Raw genomic sequence first — 23,571 nt, 5'->3', positions numbered from 1 at the left:
GGTGGTACAGGCAACTTCTTTGGCAATCGTCTTCTGTTATCTGCAGTTCACAAGCGGACGACAACAGGTTTAGCACTAAAGGCCCAATCATTCATGATGCTAAAAGACAGACTTCCTCCTTTTTGTAAAAAACTGGGAAAAGAATCTGCTTTGAGACAGTGAGAGCAATGCTTCGCTCTCATCATAGTGTACGGATACCAGCAGCTGGGCCATGACAACTAAGAGCCTCCCTCTAGACATCACTGTTCAACAGCATTCTAAAAAAAAGTCACATTCAAATTTACTCACAATGTAAGTAATAACACTGTTGCAGTGTAACTTACCAATAAGACTGAATAAAAACCTGGTTGCGTCTCCCACTGCTTCAGTTGTTCCTCAGCTGGTTTCAGTACTGCAGTATCTTGACTAGTAGCTTGTGTCAAGACTTGCAAAACAATAGTGCTTGCACTGTTGAGATCCATGAAAATCTGAGAACATTTAAAAAAGAAAGAAAACCACTTAAAAGAAGACAGCAAATAGAGACAAGTAATTGCCATGTGTTTTATCTAAACAAACAGCACTAACTTTTCACTAGACTACACTGTGTATGGTAACATCACACCCACTCACATGCAGTATCAAGGTATAGAAGTGATTAAACTATTCTGCTTTCAGAAAATCCTCCACAAACCTGAAGTCTATCACTACAAGTATATTTACTAGATTTGAGGAATTAGGGAAAATACTTTGATTTTAAACTGGTTACCTCTCCTGTGAAGCACAGCAGACAGAGCAAAATTGCAAGTCACGATAAACTTCAGCTCCAAGCAAGTACCACCATGGGGTTAACTGAAACGGGAAAAGATGCGGTATTAACACTTCATTTTCAAAATAGTTTTTCCTCAAAAGAAAAACAGATCCATTTCCAACAGTTAAATTTCATCATTCAAATACATATAGACATTTTATATCTACTTTAAAAAGGCTGAATTGTGGAATCCTATTCAATTAGTGTTCTCAAAGAAACTGAATTTTCCTCAACATATTTGTATTTCTTTATTATCTGTTTAGCATCAGATTATGATCAGATGAATTGAGAGTGCCAATTGCCTAACTTCCAATACAAATACATTCTTACAATCTATAAAGACAAACCAGAACATTGCCCTCCAAATAGCACAGACAAGAGAATGACTGTAGGAGAAGAATTAGAACAAATTGAAGAGAAACATACACAAAAACTACTACAAAATCTGACAACTAACAGAACTGGTTTTCTGTCTACAAAAACCTCCATTTATAACCTATGTAACCTTATTGTAACACAAAAACATGTTAAAGTATTTCTATACTTAAGTTTTCCAAATAAAGAAGCAAGCACAGTTTATTTCTCCACTACAAACAGGTATGAAAATCTGTTTTTGTTCAAAATTGAAAAAAGTTTCAGTCCAATTTCACCAAAACAAAAAAAAAAAGCAGCAAATTGTTAGTGTTAGTAAGAACGCCAGAGAAATCAAACCTTATTTTGATGCAGGTGTAAAATTTTCTTTTGAAAAAACAGAAAGCACCCCAACACCAAAACAAAAAACAAGATTAAAGATTTGTTATCCCAGAAATATCCCTGCACAATTAAATGGAAAAAAAAATCTAAGAATTCACAATATATGTACGTCTCCAATCTTCCTTAATGATAAAAAGACAAATTTAAAGGTTTTAGAATTGAAGAACAAACCTTTGCATACTTTCAATACTAACCACTAAATCATCTCTTTACAACAGTAATTGAAAAGAAGCAAGGAATCTTCTGTTTTATACTTGCCATGTGATCCATCTTTTCATGTCTCTGCTTTTACTGCCATACAAAAACAATTTACCTGTTTCTTCTTAATTACTCTTACCATTTAAGCCTTTATCAGCTCACAGATTCTCTAAAGGTTTCCTAAGATTATGAGACCTTCACATAACTTTACACATTCAAATTCTAAGCTTGCTTCTTAGAAGGCCATCAATTTCCATGGAACCAAGACCCTGATGCACACTGTAAAATCAAGCCAGGACTGGTTTGCACAGAACCAAGAAACAAAGTCAAGGTAAGACTTGGGTATTATACTAAAAGTCCTGCTAGGTTCATTTTTCCATCAAAAGTAATCATGAAATGATAAACCTGTAAATGATCTTGTAGGCATGACAGTAAGACAACATATTTAGGTGCTGTATCATTTATTTTTCTCCCTTTCAGGGAGTATTTTGGTATCTTGAGTACCCTATGCTGTCTGCCTGCATCACTGCACAGCCAAAATTAACCAGGAAGCAGCAAGACAATGACAGCACATAAAAACACTGGGTTAACTCACATGGATCACAATAGGAACTTTATATCGCACAGCACGAAGAACTTGATTAAAACAGACACACAAGCAAAGCTGCAGTAAAAGATAACATTCAGATTTTTCTGGTATAAACACTACAGTGCTAAAGTATGTCTATCATAGCTAACAGAATTTCAGAGAACCTAAAAGAAAGGTAGTGAGGGAAAAGAATGGAGGAAAATAAGTAAATGGGGGTAAAACATCCAAAGAAGTAGATGTGGAATTTGCACAAAAGACAAAAACATATCTCAATTCCTACAAGATCAAAACTATTATTAATATTTTAAGTGATTTCATTTATTTCCATTTAAAAGTCAAACTATCTGCTTTCCAAAAGAAATACATTCTCATCTTACACCAGCAAACAGAACCTGATAAAGTATAATTTTGGAGCACCTAATCAACTAAGAAAATTGCTAAACATTAGTTTTAATTGTGAGGTGAAAGCCAAAAAGACAATTTCTGAAAGTTAACAGGCTTGCAGTGTGTACATGCCTAAGCAAAATGTTACATAATTTCTTAAATTCCAAATAACTTTATTTTAAGCCTTTTGCTGAACCATGTTCTTCAAAGAATGATTTGCACAGGAAAACTGCACGTGTCAACAGCAATTCTGTGGCATATATCCAGATACTTGCTGTAAACATCCATTGCAAGTACATGGAAAAAATCATTAATGAACTTTTACGTAACAACTGATTTTTCACTAAAAAACTAACATAATGTTTGATAAACAAAACTGTTTCTCAGCTACATGTGAATTGAATGCATAAAAGGAGTTTTTTTTTTTTGTCCTTTCCCCAGGGAACAGTGCTGTTAATAAAGCTTCATATAATTCATCAAGAACAGCTGTCATTAGGTAACTTGCTTATTGAAGTTAGTGTAATACAAACAAAAACCTACAAGGACGTTTTTCTTTTTCTGATTTCAAAATAATTACCTGACAGATCTAAAGATGTTAAAAAAAAAAACAAAAAAAAAAAACAAAGTATTTGCAAAGTTTCTTTTTTGATAATGCTTTTCATTATTCAAGAAGTCTGCATTTTCACTTAAAAAAAAAAAAAAAATGGGGCTCACTCCTAGAACAACCTTAGCAGGTCAGAACGAAAAATAATTTAACCCATTATTCTGTCTCTGACAAAGACCATACTGGATACCCAAGTGAGAACACTGGAATATGACAAGCTTTCAGTAATATTTCTGAAAAACTCTCCCATCCTCCAGAAGACTGTGGTTCAAGGACTTCCTAGAAGCAGGCCATTTGAATTTAACAGCCCTCAGTTCTTCCACAAATTTACAATGTTGTTTTCTGACCCCATGTAGACGATATCCCTCAGACAACATTTAATGAGGCTGTCATAAGCGAAATAGAAGATAAAATTAAGCTTTGCAGCTTAAGCTAATTACAAATAAGTTATGCCTATAGAAAAAGTTATGATCACTAAAGTAAAGAGTACCACCCTGTGCTTACCCCTGCACCCCTTAAATGCTGGATGCTGGAGGAGGGTGGGGAAAATGCATAAATTTTTATTTGCATTAAGTTCCCCCGTCGTTTCCACACCACACTACCAGGCAACTAAGGGTGCTGGGCATAAAAGAGCAGGCAGAACTGCAAGAAGGTGCTTCTTCAGTAGTACTGGTTTGTGGCAGCTCGAAGTGTTCATCCAACTGCAGTTTTAATAAAGAAACATTGACAGCTATCAGGAGATCCATGATCTATATTAAGATGCTTAACAGTACTCTAAGAATGAATGAGTACCCTTGTTTAGGGATGCCCCTTTTCAGTGAAATGGAAAACTTTGATTTTTATGAGAAAAGGACATGTTGCTAATACCAATCTTAACACTAGAAAAGTACTTTTCATTTAAATTTAAAAAAAGTTAAATCAATTACCAGATTCAGATACAGGAAAAAAAAAAGCATGCCTTCAAGATGACTTCAGCATTCCTTTAAGCTAGTGAACTTTCAACTACAAGCAATTCCTAAAAGGAAAAAAAATCCTGGGTATACCAATCTTTTTATTATTATTATTATTATTATTTCTGCTTCATAAAGAAATACTTCAAACAAACTTATATATTAAAACAGAGCCAATTTAAAAATCAGCCCCAAAAGGGAGACATATACTTCCCTTTCCACCACACCCTCCCAGCTCCCTTTCCTCTTGATTTTGTCTTTCCACTCCCTTCCTTTCACCATCTCTCACCCCCACTTTTGGTAAGCCAGCTGAACTCACTATTCAATCCAGAGAACCAAAAGTTGTTTTTCCATTTTTTTTGTGTGTTTTGCAAGGTTAGCGTGTCAAGTCACCTGAGCACACTGTTCAGCAGACACCCGAAGGGGCTACGGGAGGTTGGAAGAACACAGCACTTCCAGCAATGGCATCAAGCCATTACAGGCTCTGGTTTTAACAGGAAATTTGAATTCTGATTCAAAGGTCTCTCCTGATATTCCTTTCCCAAAAACAACTTTATTTTCAAGAGAAATCCTATCTCCTGCATGCACTCTGTAAATATAATCAACCCAATTAGCACATCAGCTCCTATCTCAGGTGTTAGTGGATCCTCCCAGAACACAAACTTTTACTGCTGTCAGTGCAGAGATGCTTTTGTGCTATCAGCTCCTGCAGACAGGACCCAGCCAGGTCTGGTGCTTAGCTGACAGTTAAAGCTTTGCATACCATAAAAACACAAGACAGAAAAATTTATACTCCCTCCAACCATCCACGAGCTTAAGTACATAATATAAAGGTACCTATTTAAAAAATATATATATTATTTCAAACATTTTCATTAGATAAATAGAACAAATACATTAAATCAGAGATTGAATTAACAGTGGAACACAGCTGGATTGCATTAGGACGACAAAAGCCCCACCAAACCACAACTTTAGGAATTACATAAAAGCTGAAGCAGGGCTGTTCCAGGTCAGACCACTTTTAAAACAGGAGGTGCAAAAGTCTTTTCTGTTGCACAGCAAAAAACAAGGGACATGGGTTACATCACAGATGAGTTACACCACAGGAACAAGGATTTTCTCCACAGTCTGCTGAGTACTTCCAGTACCCAATTCATTGTTAAACAAGTTCTACAAGACGTGCTAAAGGTGAAACACATGAGGCAAGTATTAAATACCTGTTATCTTTTGGGTACCTTCACAGCCATGCCAGGTGTATAGAAACATTGGTGGAGTCTATCTACATTACAAACACCACTTTCTTAGAAGACAGACAGGGGCTGCACTTTTGAGTAGTAGAAGATAGAATTTCCAAGCTTGATCACTGGGTAAAGCTTAGCATTTCTGACATCTACATCTAATCTCAGAGCTTGTTTTCAAAATAAGCAGTGAGCAACTGCAGCAGCACTTGTTGCTTTCTGCTGCTTTTCTGTGGTTCATACCCATTGCTATCACAATAAAGCAGGAAGCACATGGGGATAAAAAGAAAAGAAATCCCTTCAGCTGAGGGTATTGAACATCTTACAATTGCAAATCAAAGCATGGGTTTATTGCCATATCAGAGTTTCTGCTTGTATGAAGGAAGTGAGCCTAACCACATACAAGAAGGAAACCTATTCTCGACAACCATACCACGCATGCACAGACCTGAGAGAGCAGCATATTCCCCGGCTTACACTGAAATAAAAAACTTTGCTTACACCTGGAAAATACATAACACATCAAATGCAACCTCTCAGCACAATGAGCCAGCGGTGTTCTTGAGACACTGGGAAAACCAATGCTGTCTTCTCATTCTTACCTTCCAGTGCTCAGCACTTCTGTTCCCACTCACTAACTCCTACATATCCTTTCCCTTGCAAAAACCCAGGATCCACTTTTGCTGTTCTACCCTCCACTCTTTCTCTTTGTAAGAAAACACACATACAGTCCTAGTATCTTGAATGTTCTGCCATCATGTTTTCCATTATCAGTCAGTCCTCTTAATAGAGACTACAAGGTATACAGGTACTTTTCCCATGACACTGACACACATCTGAATTTTAGAATCACTCACCAATTATGAAAACAAACAAACAAAAAAAAGAATAACTACGTATCTGCAAGGGAACAAACCAAAGATTTCATTTGTAAATGCCTACAAGCTTCACTTTTTTGAGCTTTAAACAACGCAGTATTCATTCATATCCCAATAATTAATTCTGTACACTTGTTATTTTTTGTTAATTCCATAAATTCTTTTCCACCATGATGAGGTGTAAGAACGGATCCAGTTACGATCCTCTGAAATTGGTTAAAATATTGCACAAAATACATAGTGTTATCACTGAAAATAATGCAAACTACATTCTGGGCTACTTTAAGAGGGACATGGTAAGCAGCTCTAAGGGTGTTATCATTCTCTTCTATGCAGCAATATGTGAGACTGCTTCTAGCACACTGTCTTCAGTTTTGCCATCATTGCTCTCCCTTTCCCCAGTTCAAAGAAAAAAAGTGCAGAAATTGGAAAGCCCGGAATTACTAACATGATTGGGGTCTGACTTATGAAGAGATGTTGAGGACTTGTTCAGTCAGTGAAGCAGAGCTAAGTGATGACTTAAAAGACACCTACAAATAACAAACAACTACCTGAAGAGTACTTTCAAAGAAGACAGAGGCAAACTCTTCTGGTCAATGGCAGATGATAGATTAAAGCTACAAACTGCAGCTTGGGAAGTTCAACAAGAAACTTAGGACTGACTGTTTTTCAGCACATTTATTTTGAGAAAAATGGGAAAAACAAAGTTTCTATTCTGAAAAGCCATAAAAAACAGTAACGGGACACCTTCTAAAAAAAAAAAAAAAACAAAAAAAACAACAAGTAACATAAAAGCTAGCATCTGCAGCAATATTCACATGGCATTAGCAATGCTTGTAAGAATACGGTCAATTTCAGGAACAGCTGGTAAACATTCCAATGTCTCTCCACCATTCTATAAATTTTCCTATGAGCCTCTTTTCCTAAGATTATAGTACCTGTATCAATCATGCCAGATGTTAGTAATTCTACTGAGCAGTAAAAACAAACAAACAAACCACCAGTATTCTGAATATTCTGGGTATTTCTAGAATCATTAACAACTACACTAACGAACACAATCACTACAAAGATTAATGTTAGTCATTATTAAGACTTTCAAAAACAGTAGCTTTTTTATGTAAATAAAAAAGGCAGAAAGACTGCCTATGCTTTGCCAATTGAAAACATAATAAAGAGAAATAAAAGCGCTTATATAGGAAGGAGCTACAGTGTTTCTTCTCCTCACCGTTACTGACAGAAACAGAAGACTAGAACTTATTTGTAACAATTTGCATGTGTAAATATTTTTTACAAGAGTACAACACTGAAACTAAAACCCAGGTCTAAGAAAAATCAGCATGCAGAAGAGACCAGGGAAGAAGTAGTAAAGAAAAAGGAGGAACACAGGAATAATGGAGAGCTGTGAGCAAGGCTGATAATATTTACAGAGGTAACTCAGATTACATTATAAAATATGCAGATGAAGAAAAATGGCCTCTTATGGTAAGTGGAAACTGGCCAAATGAAACTGTCCAAAAATCCCAACAGAAATAACAGGAATAAAAACTAACAGTGGGACTATTCCAAGGAATATGCTTGGATATAGCTCAGAGGAAACCACGTCATAGGGCTTGGTACCAATAACAGAGAAAAAGGAAAAAAAAAAGATACATGGAGACAACAGAAAAATATTTTTAACATTTAATAGTCAGTTTATGCAATGACCAAACTCATAAGACTAGTCGTATTCCCTATTCTTCCTAGCTCATCTCGTTTTAGTAGATTTTCAATAAAACGTCTCAACACTTCATAGTGAATTAGTATTCAAGAACTGACACAGAAATGCAAGGTTCAGTCTGCCTTCATGCAGAGACTTTAATTATTAAATAGTTAATTGAACTGAATATTGAATTGAAAACAATTTCAGAAGATGGTTAGAACTAGTGTCTGATGATACAGTTTCAAAATTTTCTACGTTCAGCTTGGGCAACAAAAACCTTTATTAGGCCATGTATATATATATGGTACAAAACGCCCTTCTGCAGAACATTAAAATGACGGAATGCAAGAAGAAATGTGGAGAGTGATGAAAGATACTAGAGTTAAAATGAAGTCAAAATAAGTCAAATAAGTCGAATAAGTAAAAATAAGTCAAAGCCCATAAGGAACGTGCTATTTGTAAGGACTGAGGTGGTCCCACGTATTACAAGCGTGACTCCGAAAGGCACTGCACGCACGTTACAGACACGGTTGATGGTTGAGGCAAGGTTTGCAGCAGCAGAAGCTTGGAGCTGCATCAGCACTGTGTTTAGGGCCTCGTTCCTACGCTTCACACGTGTTGCCAACTTGGACGCAAACACAAACAGGAGGCACAACTCACCACTCCTGCACCCACCCTGCCTTCGGTTTTGGGAAGGAGCCGCTCCCGCTAAGTTGTCAACTGCTGTCCCTCGAGAACCTGCAGGAGGAAAACGGGCGCATTTACCAACAAAGCACGGATAACGGGACGGCACTCGCCCCTTCCCCACGGCGCACAAGTTCTGCCTCTCGGCAGCAGCCCCCGCCGCTCGCTGCCGGACCTCCCCTGGCGGGGCCGAGAAGCGCGGAGCGCAGCCACCCGCCGCGGCTGAGGCGAGGCGAGGCGAGGCGTGGCGGGCGGCGGGCAGCACACGCGGCGCCCAGCAGCGCGGCCGAGGCCGCCTCGCCCCCTCCCCGCCTCCCGGCCGGGCCCCGGCACCCCCCGCCCCGGCCCGCTGCGGTACGCGGGGCGCGGCCGCCCCCTCACAGCAGGCGGCGGTTGGCGGCCGTTGAGCCCCGCGACGATGGCGGCGGCGGCGGCGCGTGCAGCGCGGGCCCGGCGCGCGGCTCACCCTTGGCGGCGGGCGGCGGCGGCGCCGCACGCGGGGGTGGGCGGGGCGAGGCCGGCGGTGGGCGGGGCGAGGCCCGGGGTGGGCGGGGCCTGGCCTGGCGCGCGACCCCCGCCCGCTCTGAAGCGGGCGCCACGAGCCCGGAGGGGAGGGGGGAGGAGGGGAGAGAGAAGGGAGGGGGAAGGGGGGGGGCGCTCCGAGGGTGACGTCATCGCCCAGCGACGCATGCGGGGGGGGGGCGCTCCCTCCCCGCTCACTCGACGCCGCGCATGCGCGTGCCGCTGAGGGGGAGGGGGTGAGGGCGTGGCGTGGGTGAGGGGGTAACGGCCGTTAAACGGCCGCGTAACGGCTGCCTAACGGCCCCGTCACGGTGGGCGCTGCTGTGCACAGCCGCAGCCCTCCCGCTGGGAGCCGCAGCGAGCACCCACCCACCCGCACGGCGCGCAGCGGCGCGGGGCTGTTCAGATGCAAGGCACGGGTTGTGGCGATGAACTGGTGGTAGCCTGTTTGTGCGAGTTGAAGCATCGCGTGGCTCTAGCGTTGTTCTGAATCACCTCTTGGTCACGTCTTCGAGAGTGAAAAGGTTAAATAGTAGGTCCTGGAATATGGGAGGACCCTCAAGGATTCTTTCGAAGGAATAGTTCTGGTTGTCCGTATATAGCAGCATAATGCTGAATAATTAATAATACTCTGACACAGAACATCCTTTATTAAAAAATGCTTCTTTTCTCCGCTGTTAACAATTTTTCTCTTTTGCCTTGCTATCTATTCTCACTGTTTTTTCCTGCCTGAAATACCCATTACACAGCTACCTGGAATGGGTATTCTGTTTTGTCTGTGTGTGTGTACGTACGGTTTTTTAACTCACAACAAATAAAACAATGTCTAAGTAACCAACGCCATTGACTTCCCTAGCACTATATATTAAATATTACTTAACTAAGAAATACAAGTAATTAGCTGGGAAAACAGGCTGATGTTCTCTGTGATGCTAGGGGCACGGACATTCCCATATATAAGAGAAAAGAGGAAGGCGTGTTCCTGTGAGGATCCTATACAAAAGAGGAAATAACCGAGCAGCACAATAGATCCAGCCATTCGGACAAACCCGCATATTTATCCCAAGCGCGTCAGGGATGCGTGCTTGTCACACAAGCCGTGTGCCTGCCCGGGGGCACCGCCTCCCGCCCCGCCCCGCCGCGGTGCTCCACGGTTCGCGTAGTGCCGGCTGGGCGCCGCGGCGGCCGCACGTGTGCTCGCAGCCGGGCCGGGGCAGGGCCCGCCGCCGCCATGCCCAAGGCGCGGGCCGGGAAGCGGCCGCGGAGGGAGCGCCCCGAGGGGAAGGCGCCCGGTGAGGCCGGGTCCCGGGGTGGGGGGTGGGAGGCCGCGGAGCGGGGGGTCCTGGGTGGGCAGGGCAGGGCAGGGCAGGAGCGGCGTTATGGCTGTGTGTGTGTGTGACTCTGTGCTTCTCCGCAGGGATCCTCTTCAACACCGGCGCCGGGCAGCACATCCTGAAGAACCCGCTCGTCGTCAACAGCATCATCGAGAAGGTGGGCGCTGGAGGTGCCGAGCCGGCAGGGGGCTGATAACTCGCTTACTTGGCTGTGCGCGGTCAAGTGCCGCTCCTAGTTAACTTGTACAACGTTTCCTTAATAAATAAATAAATACATTCATATTTCTTTATTAGCTGATTTCAGCTTTTTATTGAGCTCCTTACACCTTTAATTTCATAATCGAATTGCTGCTAGAAATCAGTTCCAGAAAAACACTTCTTATTTATTTACTTAATACTTTTTTTTTTTATTATTTATTATTTTGTCTGTTCTTAGGCTGCCTTACGACGTACAGACGTCATTCTGGAAGTCGGCCCTGGAACTGGCAACCTGACGGTAAAAATGCTAGAGAAAGTAAAAAAAGTAAGTGTGACTCTACCACCACCTTCCCGTATGTTATGGCTTGGCCTTTGGCATAGAGAAGCGTTTTCAGCTACCTGGTTAAAAAAATAGAATAAAGTGTATTTTTCTTAACATTCGCATGTATAGCAATGATTTTTTTAGCTGCGTTTGTAAAATATGCATGGCTTTGTCAAACTACATCGCTGTTATCAGTTTATGTGATAACTTTTGCATGTTTTGTGGGGGCAGAAAAAAAGGTGTGTAGCATAATGAGAAGTATTTAAGACTTTCTTAATCACATAGCAATATTTATTTGATCCTTTTTTTACAGTTGTAGTTTTAATCCCAGCTAGGAGGAGTTTGTGTGTTAAGTTCTAAGTATCTTCTTTATTTTCAGGTTATTGCCTGTGAAATTGACCCTAGACTTGTGGGTGAACTTCAGAAGAGAGTCCAGGGCACGTAAGTATCAGCCTTTGAAGTAGTGATGACTTAAAGCAGTGGAGCTGCTTTGGCAAAAACATTGGCAATGTGCTTATCTGATGATAACCACAGTATATTTTCACCCAGGTGTCTGGCAAACAAACTTGAAATCAAGGTTGGAGATGTCTTGAAAACAGAGTTACCGTTCTTTGATGCATGTGTAGCTAATTTACCTTACCAGGTATGCACTAAAAAACATGATGAAACTTTTTTGTTAATGATAGTGCCTGGAAGTTACACTACTGATGTTATTTTTTTTTCTCAGATTTCCTCACCATTTGTTTTCAAGTTGTTACTTCATAGACCTTTTTTCAGGTATGTACAAGAGCACTGCTCTAGATTACCAGATTGGGGGCAGGGTGGAAGAGGCAAAAAAATAGTTTTACAAATGTTCACAAATCATTTTTTTTTAAATTCCATTTTGGTGGATCAGAGCCACACCATTTTTTTTTCTATAATATGAAAACTGTCAACGATTGATAATTGGTTAATGTCGAGTAGTTAACATATCAACTAATGCATAAGGATAAACTTAGTTTTGGTGTGAGAGTCAAGCTGATGAAAGGAAGAATGCCACCTGTTTGCACTCAGATTATAAATAATTGTTATTCCAAGGATAAGCAGGGCATGGTAACATTTCAAATGTCTTCCTATGTTAGGAAGTAAGCACTAAGGGTAGAACTGAAGCCAAGACATTTATTATTGTCTGGTTTAAAAATGTAACTGCCCAGGTACTTCTGTGTGTTCTTCACCATGACAGTAGTTCTTCATTTCTCACACTGAAATATTAACATTAGTGACGTTACTGGTCAACTTACAGAGCTAGAGAACTTGTATTTGGCGGGCTTGCTATGAAATTTCTCAAAATTATTTGTCATGCATGAAACTCTGAGACTGGACTCTCTCTGATCCATTTAGCAGTATAGAGAACAAAACTCTATTGTAGTTTTAATGAAACTTGGATAGTTTTACCAAGTTGTTTTTTTTTTTTTATTTGTTTGTTTCTCAGTCTGACCTAATCAAGGGAGTGTGTGCGTATCACAGAATTTCATTCCTTTAAGTCCTGAGGGGGGAAAAAATATTTTCTAACTAGCAGTTAGCTTTTAACTTAAAAGTTGGTTAGACTTAGAATTCATTTTCTCATTTCTGTTACTCTCAGGTGTGCAATACTTATGTTTCAAAGGGAATTTGCACTTCGTTTGGTTGCAAAACCAGGAACTAAGCTATACTGCAGACTTTCTATTAATACCCAGTTATTAGCTCGAGTGGACCATCTGATGAAGGTATGTCGTTCTGCTTTACTTAAGAAAGCTATCAAAGAGAGAATAATGTTTCTAAGAACGTGAGGATTCGCTGCCTATTCATGCAGCTGCCTAACTTCTAACAGGTTGGAAAGAACAACTTCAGGCCTCCACCCAAAGTGGAATCCAGCGTTGTCAGAATAGAGCCAAAGAACCCACCACCACCTATCAACTTTCAGGTAAGTGTTGTATAGTGTAATGACAACGTAATATTCTAGTAATAGTGTTTAATTTTGTTTCACTTCTTTGTACTTGTTAGTCAGTAGTGAAAACAACATAAACAACTAAGTATCCATTGGTATTTACAAAACACCACAACATTTACTCTTGTGTTGATCAGGCTTGTATTACTGCATTATCTGCACGTAATTGTGTGCAACTTTTCTTGCAATACTTAAAAATACAAGCACCAATACAGGCTGGGTGGAGAATGGATTGAGAGCAGCCTTGAGGAGAAGGACCAGGGGGTGTCAGTTGACAAGAAGCTCGACATGAACTGGCAATGTGAGCTTGCAGCCCAGAAAGCCAACTGTATCCTGGGCTGCAACAAAAGCAGCATGGCCAGCCGGGTGAGGGAGGGGATTCTTCCCCTCTGCTCCGCTCTTGTGAGACTGCACTGTGTTCAGCTTTGGAGCCCTCAGCACAAGAAGGACATGGATTTACTGGAACAAATCCAGAGAGGGGCCACGAGGGTGTTGAGAGTGCTGGAGAACCTCTCCTATGAGAACAGGCTGAGAGAGTTGGGCCTGTTTAACCTGGAGAAGAGAAGGCTCCAGGGATACTTTATTGAGGCCTTCCAGTACCTAAAGGGGGCCTACAGGAAAGTTGGGGAGGGACTCTTTGTCAGGGAGTGGAGTGATAGGACAACAGGAAATGGCTTTAATATAGAAGAGGGTAGATTTAGATCAGATAGATGGAAAAAATTCTTCACTCAGAGGGTGGTGAGGAACTGGCACAGGCTGCCCAGAGAAGCTGTGGATGTCCTGTCCCTGGAGATGTTCAAGGCCAGGCTGGATGGGGCTTTGGGCAGCCTGGTCTGGTGGGAGGTGTCCCTGCCCATGGCAGGGGGTTGGAATTGGGTGGTCTTTAAGGTCCCTTCTATCCAATTCTATGATTCTGTTTCTGACAAGACCGAGGTACCAAATCTGTATCAATTGGAGAGTTGCTACTCATAATATCCTTTTCGTAGTGCTTATTATTATCGCACAGAGTTTCTTCCAATTGATGACTTAAGTTACTTGTGATCAAAGGAGTGTTTTTGAGAACTCTTACTTTACTCTGCATAGTCTCAGAAGACAGATGCTGCAGGATAATATACTCAAAGTTAATTTTTAAAATGTTTTGGTCTTCAAGACCATTTCAGCCTTGCCTAGCATTAGCAGATTTTCTTGAAGTGTCTACATTCTCATCACTTAAGATCTGGACCATGGTACTCAGTAGTATTGTGTGAAGTATTTTTCCTTCCATTTGTGTTGCTTTGTCCAAAAATGTGTGCTCTTTGTATTGTTAAGAAAGTACTCTACTGGAAAGATGTTTTTGCATTTGATATTCTTGTGAAATTGCCAATAGTGTTCTTGTTTTTAGCAGCCGTATGTTCCTTTCAGTAAGTACTGTGTGCTTTAATTTCAGGAATGGGATGGTCTGGTAAGGATAGCCTTTGTTAGGAAAAACAAGACGCTCTCTGCAGCCTTTAAGTAAGTAATTTATATTAGAATTTTTTGAAGTTTGAGAGTCCATTATTTTGTGTAAATATCTAGCAGTGTTATATGCAGGCCAGCAGAATTCGGGATAAACCACAATGGGGTATCTATGCTAAGGTCGCAAACTTCTCAAGTTAAACTTTTAGGCAGCTGTTTAAGAAGAAAACTCTGTGTAGTTATTCGTTTATTTTTATATTAAAGATGAACAACCAGTTAAGTCAAAAAAAAAAAATTTAAAGATCAGTTTTCATTCTAGATTTGAATTTCTTTCAGGTCAAGTGCTGTAGAACAGTTGTTGGATCATAATTACCGAATTCATTGTTCCTTACATAATAGAGTAAGTTCCTTTTTAATATATTACATTTTATTTATATGTACTCTGACCTAAACTCTAACATTTGTAAGAATAAAAAAATCAGAATTAAAAAGCTTGACATGTTAAAGCTTTTCCAAGAGAGTTTTGGGAAGGGAGGAACTGTTTTTCTTAAGGAACAGTTTAAAAGGGTCACTAAGTTACAGTGAAAAAAAATGAAATCTGGGGATGTTGTTAATATATTGGCTGTACACGTCTCAAGGATGGCCTTTTCCCAAAATCTACTAAGAAAACTTCAAATCTGTGTAGCAGTACTGTTGGTGATTCATTTATAGTGAATGAGCTAAGATATAAGAATTCAGATGCAAGAATACAGTAATCCATAGAAGAAAAGCTACAGCTTTTGTCACTTGAAAGAAGAACTCTTGTAAAAGCAAAGAAAGAGTATTTAAATTAACCTGTTCCTATGCTATGAATAGAAAAATAATTTGTATCCCATTTTCCATTGATAGGAAATACCTGAAAACTTCAAAATTGCAGAGAAAATACAGACGGTTCTAAAAGATACGGGTTTCTCTGAAAAACGAGCTCGTTCAATGGATATAGATGACTTCATTAGGTGAATATTTTCTCTTTACCCTATTAAGCTTCTTCAAATTCTACCTGCTTCTATACCCCTGTGTCAAACAGATAAGCATTGGGTTACGTAGGAAGAGGACTAACCATTTTCCTCTGCATAAACCCTGTATAAACTGCTGCTGCTTACAGCACTCAGATGGAACTAGCTAAAGATCATTACTTCTGTAATTTGTGTTCTAGACGCTAGACAGTGCCTCTGCTAAAAATGGCTCTAATAACAGGATTGGTTATCATAATTTCTCTGGAGACTTAAACAGTCCTTCCCTGTCCGGCTGCCTTGAGGATTAGGCCTTAACGTAATTCAGATATTTTAGTAATTAGTACTATTTTCTGCTCTTCTGGTGAGTAATATATGTTGGAACTAGAATCCTGTCCTAATTCAATTTAATTCAAGGTAAAACTAGCTGTTCCTCGTAAGCGTAGCATGACGATTAACATGGTCACTGCTTTTCAAAGAGATGCAGCTAACCTGGTATGACACACCACCAGTAACTGCACTGGAAATGTATCTCTAAATTGGCAAACTTAATAGTAACTTGTAGTGTAAGCTTTCTAACAATTTTTATAGTACTTGCACAACAATAGCTGCTTTTGTGCTACTTCCTTATATTCTTCGCCAGCCAGCGTGACTTGGAAATGACTGTAATTGGCTGTATAAACGAGTGGAAATTATAACATGAATTATTTCCCTTTTTCAGACTGTTGCATGGCTTCAATTCAGAAGGCATCCATTTCTCATAGATTCTACCAGAAGAGTGAAAGATCTTTATTTTCTTATCTAAGCCTTACTGAAGTGGCAGTGACTGCAATGAGACAAGCTTTTCTCACAAAAGCAACAGAATACAGAGTGCACACTGGTTCTTATTAAGAACATTACAATTTTATCACAGGTAATGAAGAGGCAAGAAGATGCCGCTCTGTATTTTAAAAGCGTTAAATTCTTTCAGGACTGAAGTGAGATGCTGGACTTCCACGCAACAGAGCATGTTTAGATTTACCCGGTGACATGCAGATTGATGCTGCCGTAACTGAGATCTCTGTTCTCTGGTCATGAACTTGATCTCAGTATATTCTTGTAATACTTACAATATAACTCGTCTGTTTAGCAGCAACAAAAATGGATTTGTAATCATTCCACTTGGTTTTTGCTTCCTTTAAAATATATTTAAACAATTCCTTTTGATTTGGGATGTCCATTTCTTCCGTTTGTCTGGTAGCTACTAGCATTCCAAGTCTGTTAGTAACCTACTTCCATTCAAGAAATCCCAGTAAGTGTTTTTCAGAAATGAGCATTTATCTTACGGGCATGGTGTCAGTTGTTGGAAGTATCACTGAGGGACCTAAAATTACCAGTGTCATCTCCTTTAACACCTCCTTACTGCCATCAGACACCGGTTGGAATCAGCAGAAAATTACTAACTGGCCAGTGGTCTTAAACACAGACAGAAGGTGGTTATAGCAGGTGTTCAACTGTGAAGTCAGGCAGCTATTTTTTGTCAGAAAATTTTGTCATTTAAAGCCAAGAGGAGGATTAAGATAGATCAAAGCTTTCAGTGAACCTCAAAGCAATACATTCATGTGTCCTGACTTACTGAAGTGTCTTAATATAGTTTGGATTATGTATTTGTTACTAAGGACAAGGCAGAGTTTTTTCCCAAGGAAGTTCGCGTTAACTCTACATAGCAACCATCAAAAGAAAAATCCACTTTGATCTCTCTTACAATTCAGGAAAATAGTAACCATTAACTCTGTAGCATGATGCAAGTGATGGCACAACTATGTATTAACTACCATAAGACTGGATATTAGGACTGGATATCAGAGGGTGGTTGGGCACTGGGACAGGCTCCACAGGGAAGTGGTCATGGCACCAAGCTGTGGAGTTCAAGAAGTGTTTGGACAATGCTGTCAGACACATGGTCTGATTTCTGGGTGGTTTTGTGTGGAGCCAGGAGTTGGAAGGGACCACAAGGATCATTGAGTCCAACTTGGGATATTCTATGATTCTGTGATAAGTCATTTGTTTCATGTGTGGCATCTTACCAGTAAATGCAGAAGAGACAGATTAATAAAAAGTAGTGTAGTATTCAACTTCACTTCATGCAAGTTGAAAGGTCAGTGATTTAGAAACGCTGCCTGAATTTGCAGGCATCCTGAAGGAGTGCTCTATTATTTTATACTGTAACAATTCCAGTGCTGCTTCCCTGCCTACAGAACCAATTTGTGAGCAATGGTTAAGCTGCCCAACACAGAAGGAACAAATACGGGATATATGCATCGTGTTTTTTGTAAGCTTTCGTTTTACAGCACAGGAAACAGAACGTGCTTGCATGAGTCCTAGTCATGCCTGACCTACAATGGCCTACAGAATTCAAGTGCTACAACCAGCTGCATTCACTTGCTTATTTTAATTGTCACTTCAGCCTCAGAGTCTGCTGTGAAGATTAGTTCTACACTATCACAGAGGCAGTCTCTTAACAGCCACTAGACATGATTTTAACCTGCAGCTGGTAACTCACAGGCCACATCATTTACAAGGTTTAGTAAAAGGTGCTGAGATCTGCCTGCCTTTTCTCTGCCTCTCATCTTTACTACTTGCTATAAACCGCAGCCTGGCTGTGGCTCTTGGCTTGCATGCAGGAGTAGTAGGGAAGCAAGTGTTTGCCACATATGATGCCCCAGTCTTTAGAGGCTCTTTACAAAGTAAAAGTAAGAGTTCTCTAAAGCAACTTCAAAGAAACCCTCTGGTATAATACAACGACCTGTACTATCCTCCACTAACAGAAGTGGTTGCTTTTTTTTAATTTTTTTTTTTTTTTAACTGTAATGAATGATGTTCTTAACCAAATGCTCAGGAAGTTGTGTGATGTTTCTTTGAGACCTGCTGCAAAATAAAGTCAGGACGGTGCTCTGGGGAATTCTTCTTACACTACACATTTGCACAGAATATTTTTTTCCAGAAGTAAATACTCATTTTGAAATCGGAGACCTTTTGAAAAGTGCAACAACTCACATGTGTTTACAAAGCTCAACCCTTCCCAAAGCAGAACAGAGCCTTCATAGAAGTAAATTCTCATCTGTAATTCATTTAATAGCTTAATTTATTAAACACATTATGTAAAATCTACATTGTTGTTTCAGTTTTCATGTTTACACACAGGAGGATTTTTTTGATTTAACCATGATGCGACAATAGCTTCCCATAGCCTACCTTCCTATGAGAGATACAAACATTAAACACTACAGGAATTCTTGGCTCATTTAACTCTCTTTTCATTGCCTTCCCTTTATTTTCCTTCAGGCCTGGCACAAACATACAGGCCTGTATGCCAAAAGTAATGTTTAAACAGTTCCAAGGGAAAGTCTGCTGATAGGAACTCCTGGAAACAGGGAGAACTCCTAGAGAGGTCTACAACTCTTCATTTGACACAAAGTTCTTACATGAGAGGTCAATCTTTCCTGGATACCGACTTTGCAAAAATAACTTGAGTGCCACCAGTTAAAAAGTGCTGATATACATGGCGCCATTTGTGAGAATTCGGGTACTTCAGGGATTTCTATTAGCACTAGGTAGAGGTATTGTGCAAATCCTCAAATGATGCAATTTCACCTCACTTTTCAGCTGCTGGCACTGTATACAAAGGGAAAAATAGGCATTAGCTACTTTTTTTTTTTTTTTTATTAAAGCAACAGAGCTACTCAAACTACCTGCAAACTACAGTTAATGTACATGTAAGTCTGTCATGCATCAAAAGCCAAATTTTAACAGTATGTGAAAGGCCAATACATATTTATTCAGCTATATCCCCAAACTTTGACAGTTATCCTATGCATCATACACAGAGGTCAGATTGTACCTTCTTTCCGACAGCATTATCACATACCACATACTGCTTATCTGCATTATCCTAAGATACAACTCTCCTCAGTACTTAAACATTACCCTTTATCATACATCAACTAATTTATATTTCTGTTTTTTGTTTGATTTTTTTTGTTTGTTTTTACAGAGAAAAATGTTAGAATTATATAACCATTCTTTACGGTGTTCAAATAAATCTAAAATCCAGATTTTTTTTTACAAGGAGGATGGAATGTCCAGCTGTTTGTCCACTCCAACAGCTCTTGCAGTTCCTGTTCAAATGATATGGCACATCCTGTGAAATGAATGAACTAACCAAAAAAAAAAAAAAAAGGTCTCAAAACACATTAAAAATGTACACACACTAAAAGCAATTTATATTGACAAATAAGGAATGTTGTTTTTTAAGGCTGTGCTTCAAAAAGAGGATGTTTAGGGTTAAGTAGCCTTCATCAAGGCACAGAATGACAGAATGGAAAAAGCACAGCTGTATGTAGAAGAGAAGTTATGTACAACCACTAGTGAGGTGTGCATGCACGCAAACACAAAACTGCACAGCTGGTCTTTGTAACAAAACTGAACAGTTTAAAGGAAATACTGTGACATTTTAATGTCCACAGTTTTACTTCATTATTAAAAACATGGTAAATACTTCCAAACAAAAAAAAAATTCACAATTCGAATAAAAGAAATATTCAAAACAAAGTGCTTCACAGATCTGAACCCTGCATGGTTGTGCTGTCTGGTCTAGAAGCATTTTGTAGACATCATAGGAGCATTTCACACAAAACCGAAAATGTCACTCAGGTGAATAAGAAACAGGACACTTCCACAGACATTTCTAATGTTTTTACACTTTCAAGTAGTTGAGTTCTTACGGCCACTGGGTTTTGTAACAAATGTGTGCTACAGCAGTACAGGTTTGTGGATTCCTTTAGCAGCAAAGGCCCATTTCAAAGGGCACGTGGTCTTTTGGGGTTGATCTGTTTACTGGCCTGTTCCTCTTCTTGTAGAGCTGCCCGGAAGGATTTCACTTTATCTTTAAGGAAAAAGAGATAATGAGTACTGATGTGCCTGTTCTCAACACAGATCATGAAACTGAGCCCTGAAGAGCCCTGAAGTTCCACATCCCTGCCTGAGTGCGTAACAAACAAACGAAAAAAACACTCCTGCAGAAAAGCAGCTGAAGCTACAAATGGCAAGAGGACTCAGATAAACTTAAATTCAGTGCTCACCATATAAAACAAGCAGCTTAGCAATTTGGTACCTTCTTAGGTGCTATCCTGCCTAGTCTCTAGGCAGGAAGCTGCACAATTGCACTCCCTGCATGTAACCTGTTTGTGTTTCAGTTCTGCTTCTAACTTGGAGAGCACAGGAAGATACACACAGTATAATTCCCTTTCCTTCCCAGCAGCTTCCCAACCATCTTTCAAAGCAGAAAAAAAATTATCTCAGTGTATAATCAGTAGCATCCTAACACCCACCAGAATAAATTCTATTTTCCTATGAATGCATTTATGATTACATTTTTGAAGTTTTTCACTCTAAGTAGATAAGCACATCATTTATACTTTTCATCATAACTAGCAGGAGAGGGGGGGAGAAACCTATGAAAGGAAGCATGGCAATCCTTCATATTTCTATTCCTCTCCCAGCCACTTCCCAGTAACACGCTCCAGAATTCAAAGAAGGAAACCAAAACAACAATGTAAAGAAATCAGTCCCAAAAGGACAGGAAAAACAGCTGAAATATGCAGCGGCCATTGTGTGCCACGAGCAGAACTCAGAAGTAACTGGGAGAAAGAATCTTTGACTTAACAGTTCTTCCCTCCCGCAAGCTCTATAGACATCATCCTACCTGTAAACACACAAGGATCTTTTAGACAACCTTTATCTCCAGAACACTGTTTCAGAAGACGTATCCAACAAGCTTTAGAAGAGCAGAGAGTCACCTAAACTGTGTTTTCTCACTGCTGCTGTCTCTTCCTGAAGAGGAAGCCCTCAGCTAGTTTGTATGAAGCAAAGGAATGTGTAATTGCCAATTACTTGCTGAGCAGGCCATATCTGATTTGATTCATTCTAACTTACAGCAGATACTGAGATTGAGTAAAATCTAAGATTTTATCTTCTAAGGAGTTATCTTTCTAACATGGATCAAAAAAATATGTTTGCAAAAATGAAGATACTCAGGTACTAAGCTCTGAGTACCTTTTATGAGGTATTAAGCCAACAACCTGACTTAGAAGACAAACAGAACAGGTACTAAGAATTAATTGCACTTTGTTTTTCAACAAAAATAAGCTGGCAGAATTAATGCAGAAATGCAGCTGTATAAAAAAACTACGTTAACAACACACAGATTAAAAAACAAGCGGACTCCGCTACACTACAGATTGCAGCAGACCAGGAACTGGGATTTCCAAGTACTTTTTCATTATTACATTACATTACTTTTTTTTGTGCACTTCCTTTGTATTTTCATTTTCCTCCATTTATTATTTTGGAATGATGGAAAAGAAAGGGAAAGTTGCAAGAACAAGTGCATATTTCCTGGAGGTAAAACAAGAGCCTTTTCTTTTAAACTAGGATGAATGCAACACAGATGTGAACTTGTTCCCAGAACAAACATTCCTTCCACAAGACAGCATAAGAGGAAAAAAAGATCACAGAATAAAAGTACACTCTATGCATTACTAATAACCCCCACAAAAGTGATTAAAAGCAACCTACCTCTAAGTTCGGTCAAAATATCAATTTTTTGCTCTAGGATTGCTTCAAGTTGGGTAGCGTAAGAATCCACATCATAGTCTACTTCTTCTGTCATCTCAAGAAGTGCTTTTTCATCTTCTAGCCATCTAATAGATTCCTAAAATTAAAAACAAACAAAAACAATAAACAACTAAATACTTTGTCAGAAGTACAAGGTGCAAAACAAAGACCTACTCCTTTTCACAGGATGACCGTACTTCTACAGTCACCTCAATATCCGAATTTCAATCCTAAAATGAATCCTTATTCACAGTTCAACAAAGCTGTGTGTTTGCTACACAGTTTCTTAATTTCAGCAGAACTATCAGCAACCATAACCTTACATGGTTCTGAAGTCAGTCTTCAATTTTAAGTAGGGGCTGTTTGTCATTGACAGTGATCGCAGTCTTATTACTATAGTCAAGGAGACAAGACAACTCTGTCCACGCTCAAAACCAGTTTTGAGAGAAGCTGTGTAAAACAAGGGCTATTTTAAGCTCTCTATTGCTTGTGCTAACTCCCCACATAGGTTTGAGTACTGTAAAGGTTGATTAAACCAGCTCTTAAGCACATTTGTATTCCAAATATTACCAAAAAGGGGGAATTAAAAAAAATAAATAGTATTGCAGCAAAGAATGCAAACAGGAGCTGAAAGCTTACAGTACCGTGCAAAGCTATGATTAGAAGAACTGATATTAGAAATGCTTTAATTTAAAAAAGAAAGCAGCAGACAGTTCTAGGCATGCTGGGCCTGAAACACTAAAATTAAGTCTTTCCCTCTGTGCTCAGTAGCTCAAGTAATATAAAAAATACAGTCCCCCCATGTATATATTTTAGGACACCTAATGTAAACCCATACATCACAGAATCAAAGCAAGATGGACACGATTAGAGCGCAATTCGTTCATTTTAGATGTTTGTGTCAGGATAGGGTATTTTGTATCCCACAATCAATAGCTTCCAGAAGAAAGCTGATGGAAGACAACGTCTGCCTGGTACAGCTTGTAGCTTCTGTATTGGTGCAGCACACCTCCGCCAATAGCATACGCTAACAAGCCATGCTGCGAACTAAGGAAGCTGAGGCTTGAACACATTTCCTTCTAGTGACTGCTGTGAGGAACAGTATTCTCCAGCAGAAGGCCAGATGGACACACAGAGGCAATAACATCATAAATTAATGCACCTTTTCTATCGAGAATTCCCAGGCATGAGGACACTGCTATGGCATATGGCGTTTGACTTTCACATTTCTGCACATTTCACTTCAGGACTAACGTTTCATAACTAGATCTCTAGATCTGTTGGAAAATGTGTTTTTTAGCATCCTACTGTATTACGTGACCATACATCAGTGTTCCATTAAGTTCAATGCCTACATTGAGGAGATGAGTGTATTCCCC

The 23,571-nt window shown here is 39.8% G+C and overlaps 3 protein-coding genes across 6 annotated transcripts in view; 1 reads left to right on the top strand and 2 right to left on the bottom strand.

Annotated features, from left to right (window-relative positions):
- Window positions 1-9,334, bottom strand: part of IPO11 (importin 11) — a 94,295-nt gene extending 84,961 nt beyond the window's left edge. The window contains exons 1-4 of one of the 3 annotated variants that reach the window (XM_084305406.1): window positions 9,237-9,334; window positions 8,747-8,824; window positions 746-828; window positions 324-467 (exon numbers count right to left, since the gene is read on the bottom strand). In XM_084305406.1, coding sequence (XP_084161532.1) covers window positions 324-461 — 138 coding nt within the window. In that variant the 5' untranslated portion in view covers window positions 462-467; window positions 746-828; window positions 8,747-8,824; window positions 9,237-9,334. Of the gene's footprint in view, window positions 1-323; window positions 468-745; window positions 829-3,819; window positions 3,908-8,746; window positions 8,825-9,236 lie in introns of those variants that run through there. The other 2 variants (XM_084305407.1, XM_084305408.1) reach the window with 2 other exon arrangements.
- A 1,121-nt stretch (window positions 9,335-10,455) lies between these two features.
- Window positions 10,456-16,744, top strand: DIMT1 (DIM1 rRNA methyltransferase and ribosome maturation factor). Its single transcript, XM_084305734.1, has 12 exons — window positions 10,456-10,584; window positions 10,710-10,783; window positions 11,063-11,149; window positions 11,526-11,587; window positions 11,696-11,789; window positions 11,874-11,923; window positions 12,768-12,891; window positions 12,996-13,088; window positions 14,539-14,603; window positions 14,883-14,946; window positions 15,435-15,541; window positions 16,260-16,744. Exons 1-12 carry the CDS (start codon window positions 10,524-10,526, stop codon window positions 16,300-16,302), a joined length of 924 nt encoding a protein of 307 aa, XP_084161860.1. The 5' UTR covers window positions 10,456-10,523; the 3' UTR covers window positions 16,303-16,744.
- Window positions 16,745-18,653: 1,909 nt separating this feature from the next.
- The window catches only part of KIF2A (kinesin family member 2A), a 53,365-nt gene continuing 48,447 nt past the window's right edge, over window positions 18,654-23,571 (bottom strand). For both annotated transcript variants that reach the window (XM_084305790.1, XM_084305791.1), the window contains exons 19-20: window positions 22,154-22,289; window positions 18,654-20,462 (exon numbers count right to left, since the gene is read on the bottom strand). In XM_084305790.1, the coding sequence (XP_084161916.1) occupies window positions 20,377-20,462; window positions 22,154-22,289 (222 nt within the window). In that variant the 3' untranslated portion in view covers window positions 18,654-20,376. The remainder of the gene's footprint in view (window positions 20,463-22,153; window positions 22,290-23,571) is intronic.

Source organism: Netta rufina, assembly GCF_964035555.1.
Source record: "Netta rufina genome assembly, chromosome: Z".
Classification (NCBI taxonomy): domain Eukaryota; kingdom Metazoa; phylum Chordata; class Aves; order Anseriformes; family Anatidae; genus Netta; species Netta rufina.
The sequence above is the reverse complement of the archived record's forward strand: the minus strand, read 5'-3'. Positions and strand labels throughout refer to the sequence as shown.